At 50.2% G+C, this 8,101-nt stretch overlaps 1 protein-coding gene across 1 annotated transcript in view; it reads left to right on the plus strand.

Moving 5' to 3' along the window:
• LOC119432967 (uncharacterized) overlaps positions 1 to 7,650 on the plus strand; it is a 32,286-nt gene extending 24,636 nt beyond the window's left edge. The window contains exon 2 of the mRNA XM_049659012.1: positions 7,330 to 7,650. Coding sequence (XP_049514969.1) covers positions 7,330 to 7,636 — 307 coding nt within the window. The 3' untranslated portion in view covers positions 7,637 to 7,650. The remainder of the gene's footprint in view (positions 1 to 7,329) is intronic.
• The last annotated feature ends 451 nt before the right edge of the window (positions 7,651 to 8,101 follow it).

Genomic DNA, 8,101 nt, shown 5'->3' on the forward strand with positions numbered 1-8,101 from the left:
GCATGACTCCGTCAACAATTGTTGATGGTTCAAGTGGTGGACTCTGCGGCCCGTTGGAACACAGCTTCCAGAGAGGAGGTCGTAGGCGGACAAGTGCGTTTTCCCCATTCACTGTAGGCCACCGGTTCGAGGAGACATCCTTTGAGCATGAGTCGCTATATGACCCAAAATAACTTGCTGAGGGCCTAGTTGGCGCATAATTGACATAATAATGTGCGAGAAGGACTAAGCACAGCACGCAACAAAAAAGTGGGCGGGCACGAGATAAGCGCCACACTCAACCGTTTATTGCACAGCGTCGTCATGAAATATATATACAGGGTGTTTCAGCGAACACTTTCAAAGTTTATTTAAGGTTGCCTGTGGCAGATAGCCCAATTATAGTTAATGAGCTGGTCTACTCGAAGCGGCGGACATTATTTGCACAAAACATGGAAATGCATAATCGACTAATTAACAAAAATAATTAATTATTTTTAACTAACTACCGGATGGCCGTATTGCGATTTACAAATGGTAACCGTGGAGTTCGCAAGGCGGATCCACTTGATATAATTCTCGGGATGACAGCTGTTTCGAGATAGTAATTCCCGAACTTTGCGGAGAAATGCATTGGCGTTCCAGTTACTTTTGCGCTTCAATGCATAAAACGACGTTTTGTTAAGAAACTAACTTGAACGCCAATGCATTTCTCCGCAAAGTTCGGGAGTTTATATCTTGAAACTGGTGTCGTCTCGAGAATTCGTTCTAAGTGGATCCGCCTTGCGATATCCACGGCTACAATTTGTAAATTGCTATATGGGCCACCAGACAATTAGTTAAAACCTAATTAGTGAATTTTGTTAATTAATCGACTATGCATTTCAATTTTTTCTGCAAGAAATGTCCGCGTCTTCGAGTAGACCAGCTCATGAACTACAGTTGTGCTATCTGCCACAGGCAATCTTTAAGAATGTTTGAAAGTGTTCGCTGAAACACCCTGTATATACGTACACATGTATATTGCCACATCCCATATTCGGCACCTAAAGAAAGATCTCGCGCATAGAAGACAAGAAGACGAGAACCACGCTTGATCGCTTTTAGGTTTGTGTAAATAAAGTGACCTGCCCTGTTTTCCCAGTTCCTGCTGTTTGTGCAACGTGACACTGGTGCAGGTGCTGGGTAAATGTTTGGGACGCCTGTCAACAGGCCCACATCCAGCCCAGGACGATTTCCGCTCGTCGAGTCAACCATTCACCGCGCCAGCCGTCGCCTACTTGACTTAAGACCAGAATTCGGTCCCCTACCAGGAAGTACGCCTGTGACCACGACCGGACAAGATATGGCTGAATCAGGCCCTACTCAGGTGACTCTTTTGACTCCTCGATCTCCCGCGAGCTTCTACGGCAACGCCTACGAGGATGCAGAAGACTGGCTTGAGGAGTACGAGCGCGCAGCCAAGTATAATGAATGGCACGAATGCCACGTGTATTTCTCTCTTGAAGACGGAGTCCGCACGTTGTTCGTAAATCGCGAAGGAAACTGGCCAAGCTGGGATGAGTTCCGCCGCCAGTTCCTCGATACGTTCGGGAGCACCGAAAGGCGAGACCACGCACAGCGCCTTCTCTAATCACGGATTCAAAAGCCGAACGAAACTGTCGCCGTGTTTGCAGAGGACGTGGCTCGTCTTTTTCGTCGTGCAGACCCCGATATGTACGAGACAAAAAAACCTCGGCAAACTCATTCGCGACGTAAAGGAGCAGCTGTTTGCTGGCCTAGTGGGGAACCCGCCGACAAGTGTCGATGAGCTTATTAAGGAATCTGCAGCCGTAGAGCGCGCGTTACATCTACGCTGCCTCCAGTATGATCGCTTGACCAGCGATGGACCGGCAGGCGCCGCCGCAGTAACGGTCCCAGACGAAGGTTCCTTGCGCCGGCTGACCCGCGAAATTGTGCACGTAGAGTTTAGGAAGCTCACTGCCACGCCGAGTGAATGCACAGCTGCGTCGGTGGTTGAAGTTGCGCGCCAAGAAATGAGGCAAGCGTTTTTGGCTCCCGAGCCAAATTCCCAGATGCGGCAGCTCAGCTACGCAGATGTTCGCCGTCGACCGCCACCTCCGATGGCGACGCTGCAGTGTCACCAGTCACCGCCGACGCGGCAGTCACCGTCGGCCTCGCCTTGTTACCGTAGGGTACAACCGACGCGACCACCGCTTTGCAGTACCAATATTTGGCGCACAGCGTAATGTAGGCCCTTGTGCTTCCACTGTGGGGAAGCGGGCCACATCTGCCGTCATTGCCCTTATCGCGTCTCAGGGTACCAAGGATTTCCGTCCACTACTTCTCGTCGTGCTTTCAACGGCAGCCGAGCGAACATTTACGCGAATTCAACGAGCTGGCGAGCCGATTCTCCCGCTTTCCGGTCGCTCGGCCCCTCTCCGGGACTTACTTTCCCACCTGCGCGATCCAGTTCCACCGATGTGGCCCGAGGGAGACCTCCCAGCCCAGGCCGGGGAAACTGAAGGCCGCGACCTCAGGGGGGAAGGTTACCACACGTCACTTTGCCGAAAATCCCCATTACCGTCAAACGAACTGCCGATATACAGCAGGATGCTTTTACGACAGACGAAATTGTTGGCGCCGATATTACTGTGTCACTTGACGGCCACGACGTGACGGCGCTGGTGGACACTGGCGCGGACGTTTCAATTTATTATTAGTGCAAAACTGGCGGATACATTTCACAAAGTGAAAATGGAGTGGTAGGGGCTGCACATTAGAGGCGCTAGATGCCAGCTACTGACACCGACTGGCAAGTGTACTCTGCAAGAATCAACATAGAGTGTTCGTCATTCGTCGCAAACTTTGTTATTCTTTCCGGCTGTTGCAAAGATGGAATCTTTGGCATGGACTTCTTACGCGAGTAGGGCGCCGTCATCAATATACGAGATGGTATGCTAAATGGTATGCTACTAAGATGGATATACTTCTGTGGACCAAAGTGGAGGGCTACAACGCAAGCTTGCGCAATATAGATGACGAGACCGTATTACCGTTATCTTGCCGTTTTGTTTCCGCCAGGTGCGACGCAGAGTACTATGGAGAAAGTCTTGCCGACCAGATAATTGCACTTTTGCTCACTCAAGGTGTTGCCATACCCCGAACTCTCGTCAAAGTAATGCATGGGCAAGCCGAATTATTGCTGACAAACTTCAGCAAGGAACGACGATACATTGCGAAAGGTGCATCAGTTGCTCGCCTCGATTAGATTGTGGAATTCCGTGAATTCTTTGCATTACAGCAGAGAGAGCAAGCCACTTCGGCCCCGCTACCTGTTCTGGACGTAAGCGCAAGTTTATCACCAGAACAAAGGCGACGGCTTGTGTATCTGCTGCACCAGTTTCACGATTGCTTCTCGTCGACATCGAGTCGGTCAGATGCCACTGACGAAGCACCGGATTATCACGGAGGAGGCATCGAGACGAATCCGACAATACACGTACCGTCTAGCACCGAAAGAACGTGAAGTGATTCAAGAGCAAGTGAAAAAAATGCTCGACGACGTTATCCAGCCCTCAAAAAGCCCATGGGCATCGCTGGTAGTGATGGCCAAGAAGAAAGACGGCAGTCTACGTTTTTGTGTCGACTACCGCAAGCTGAACCGAGTGACAAAGACAGACGTATAACCATTACCGCGTATCGACAATTCTCTCGACAGGATGAGGCATGCCCGCTACTTGTCGTTGATGGACCTAAAAAGTGGCTACTGGCAAATCGAGGTCGACGAGAGGGACAGAGAAAGGACTGCTTTCGTAATGCCTGACGGGCGCTACGAATTCAAGGTCCTGCCTTTCGGTTTCTGCTCAGCTCCAGCAACTTTTCAGCGACTCATGCATACAGTGCTGTCAGGCCTCAAGTGGCAGATATGTTTAGTATACCTCGACTATGTCATTGTTTTTTCGGAAACGCTGGCGGAACACCTCAGACGGCTGCTGGCTGGTTTTAGGAATGATACGATCCGCCGGCATAACGCTGAAAGCAGAAAAATGTCACTTTGGTTTCGAGGAACTACAGTTCTTAGGTCATGTGTGTCATCAAGGTTTCCGCCTTGACCCGGACGAGATCACGGCCACCACAAAGTTTCCAGTGCCAACTGATAAGAAGGCAGTGCGGCGTTTTCTAGGTCTGTGCGCGTATTAGCGAATATTTATTGCCATTTTTTTTGCATATAGCTTCTCCGTTAACGCGCCTCACAAGAGAAGACGTTACCATCGTCTGGGGCGAAGAACAACAAGCAGCGTTTAATGATCTCCGACAGCGCCTGCAAACGCCTCCTGTACTGGCTCACTTTGACGAGGACGCTCCTACCATGATACATACGGACGGTAGCAACGTAGGTCTAGACACTGTGCTCAAGCAATGGCAAGACTCAGCCGAGAGAGCCATTGGATACGCAAGCAGGAATGTCTTGCGGCGGTATGGGCAGTTATGAAGTCTCGCCCGAATCTATATGGCCGTTCCTCCTCTGTTGTCAGAGATCATCACGAACTTGAAGGATCCGTCCGGTCGGCTAGCATGTTGGAGCCTAAGGCTTCAAGACTTCGATATGACAGTGGCGTATAAATCCGGACGACAACACTCCGACCACGACTGCCTTTCAAGGCCACCGATTGAGCAGGAAGGCAAAGACGATGACGACATATCTATTATAGGAGTTCTAGACATGGCCACCATTGCTCGTCAGCAGCGCGAAGACAGCGAGCTGATTCCGTTAATGGTCGTTTTAGAAGACCGGATTACAAGCGCGCCCAAAACATTTGCAAGAAGCTTGCCATCATTCTGCTTTCATAATGATCTCTGCAAGAAGAACTTCTCTACAAGCGGAAGCAGCCACCTACTTGTCGTCCCGACCTCTGTCCATCAAGAGGTCTTCAAAGCCTGCCACGATGAACCGACATCTGGCCACCTCGGCTACACGTGGACACTGGCCCCAGTCAAAGAGAAATATTACTGGCCAAGGATTGCCGCCTTTGAGAAACATTACGTGCGCATGTGCCTCGATTGTCAACGACGAAAATCACCACATTTAAGAACATCTGCGCCATTACAACCAGTTCAAATGCCCACGACGCCCTACGGCCAAATCGGAATGGACCTTTTCGGACCTTTCCCGACTTCCAATACTGGAAATAAGTGGGTAATATCTGCCACCGATTACCTGACACGCTATACAGAAACCAAGGCCCTTCCAAGCTGCACCGCAGCTGACGAAGCGCGATTGTTTGTTGAAAACGTGGTTCTGAGGCGCGGTGCACCAACTGTGATAATGACGGACAGAGGGACTGCATTTACGGTTACACTCCTAAAGACTGTGCTTAGCCTCAGCGGCACGGCTCATCGAAAGAGCACCGCCCATCACCCGCAAACAAATGGCCTAAGAGAACGCTTGAACAAAGACTATCGCGGACATGCTGAGCATGTAAGGTACACGTCGAATACAAAAATTTGGATGACATTCTACCGTACACCACATTCGCTGTACGGTAGAATCATTATTATGACGACGATGATTGCTGTACTCATCGTGAGTGTTCAACAAATAAAATTGACTCGCCAACCCAGCCTTGCGAAAGTAGAGGTCCCGCGAAGCTAGTGAAAACCACCACTACAACTTCTGAGAGGGGTATGCAATGCTCTATAGGTTCGGAGTAATGGCAGTAATGGGAGTAGTGGTAATTTGGACAGCACGCCACCGCCCATAGCAGTGCAGCGACAACATTGAAATCAGTTGCTAGGCTGGTTATTTTGTATACAAAAGGCCACCGGGGCGTCACTGCCCCCGTCGCGATTGTGCGACAGTAATCTTTAGCGGGAAACGTATGCGGGGATCCTCACTCCTAAGCCTTCCCAGTCGTTAATTGTCGGAGTCATGAGGGAGGTAGTGGCCGAATACTGCACCAGGGAGGCCAATTCCTGTTCTGGTGAGGGAGTGACTTTGATGAAGCTTAGTGGGCCTTCCTAGTTTGGTTGCACCTGAACTAGTATAGCCCCACTAGCTCTCGGCAATATACATTTTTTTTTGTTGCCGGTGTCAGGCACCACTCCACGCCTGAAAATGTAGTGGACTGGAGTAGGATTCGAATTTACGACCTTCAGATTTGAAGCCGGGTATTCTACCTCTGCTCCACGCCACCACTGGGAAGGCTTAGGAGTGAGGATCAACGGCGAATACCTCAGCAACCTTCGGTTTGCAGATGACATTGTCCAATTCAGCAACAATGGAGACGAATTGCAGCAAATGATTGCGGACCTTAATCGAGAAAGTGTAAGAATTGGGTTGAAGATGAATATGCAAAGATAATGTTCAATAGCTTGGCAAGGGAACAAGAATTCAAGATCACCAGTCGGCCTCCAGAGTCTGTAAAGGAGTACGTTTATCTAGGTCAATTACTCACAGGGAACCCTTATCATGAGAAAGAAATTTACAGAAGAATAAAATTGGGTTGGACTGCATACGGCAGGCATTGGCAAATCCTGACTGGGAGCTTACCGCTGTCGTTGAAAAGAAAAGTGTACAATCATTGCATTCCACCGGTGCTAACATATGGGGCAGAAACTTGGAGGTTAACAAAGAAGCTCTAGGACAAGTTAAGGACCGCACAAAGAGCGATGGAACGAAAAATCTTAGGACTAACGTTAAGAGAGAGGAAGAGAGCTGTATGGATCAGAGAACAAACGGGGATAGCCGATATTCTAGTTGACATTACGCGGAAGAAATGAAGCTGGGCAGGCCATGTAATGCGTAGGATGGATAACCGGTGGACCATTAGGGTTACAGAATGGACACCAAGAGAAGAGAAGCGCAGTCGAGGTCGGCAGAAAACGAGATGGGGCGATGAAGTTAGGAAATTCGCAGTCGCAAATTGGAATCAGCTAGAGCAAGACAGGGGAACTTGGAGATCGCAGGCAGAGGCCTTCGTCCTGCAGTGGACATAAAATATAGGATGATGATGATGATGATGATGTATGCGGGGAGCGCTACGTGTTTCGCATTGTTATCAGGAGAGCCTTATCGATTATGTGGTTAGGATGGTTGTTTTGAGCTTGTTCTTTATTGAAACGCATGCTGTTCTGTACGTTGTATGCGTGATTCCAAAGAATGTATGCACTGTTAGTTTCACTTTGCTGAGTGCTTGTAGCCTTTGCCTTAGGGGGGTATGCGCCATTGCTCTGCCCTGCACTGTCGCCGGGATGGGCCCACCATTGTTTTCTGTTGACGTCACGAAGAAATCCCGGGAACCTAGTCATAAACAGCTTCGCTGTAAACGCCTGTTTCATTCCTTGCAGGCACTGCGCCATTGCTTTGGAGCGGGTCTGGCGCCATGCGGCACTGGTCGAAGAACTCGCCGAGCAGCTGTCCGTCAGCGTGGAAGAGGCCTCTGCCACGGTGCGACGTGGGCTGAGGAGCATGGAAGGCCTGCACGACTTCATGCGGCTCGCCCGCGTCGTCCGGGACGGCGTCGTGTGCGACCCGAGCCGTGACGGTGGCCCTCGGCTGGACGCCCTCAACGACGACTGCTGGAGGCTGGTCCGTCGCTACCTGATGCTCGGCGACGTCAGGGAGCCCGCCGAGCCGGCGTCTTCGAGGCAGTGACGTCGCAGAGCATGCTCAGGAGTTCGCGTGGCCTTTGCAATCCGCACCTGATCCCGAGAGGTGGCGCTGGTGTGCAAACACGTGGTCAGGAAGAGGTCAAGGAAGTTGGCAACCAAGTACAGGGTAATCGAAACTGTAAATAGACAACCAGGGGTCATCAGAAAGAAAGTGAGAGAAATAGAGACCGTGAATTGGATGCAAAGAATGGAAATAAAAAGGACAATGGAGATTTACAAGAATGAGAAGAAAGAAATTAGAAGGGAAAATTTGTACGATAACACAAAGGGCAGTGCCTTGCTATTTGAGGCTCGAGCCAGTTGCCTAAGGAAGAAAACATATCGGAACAAATATTCGGAACTAGATGAGACATGTGTATGCTGCAGTAAAGATCCAGAGACCACTCAGCACATCCTAATGGAATGCGACGGGATCCACCCAGCGAGAACCGTAGGTAACGTGCAACTC

This window comes from Dermacentor silvarum, chromosome 11 (genome assembly GCF_013339745.2).
Source record: "Dermacentor silvarum isolate Dsil-2018 chromosome 11, BIME_Dsil_1.4, whole genome shotgun sequence".
Classification (NCBI taxonomy): Eukaryota; Metazoa; Arthropoda; class Arachnida; order Ixodida; family Ixodidae; genus Dermacentor; species Dermacentor silvarum.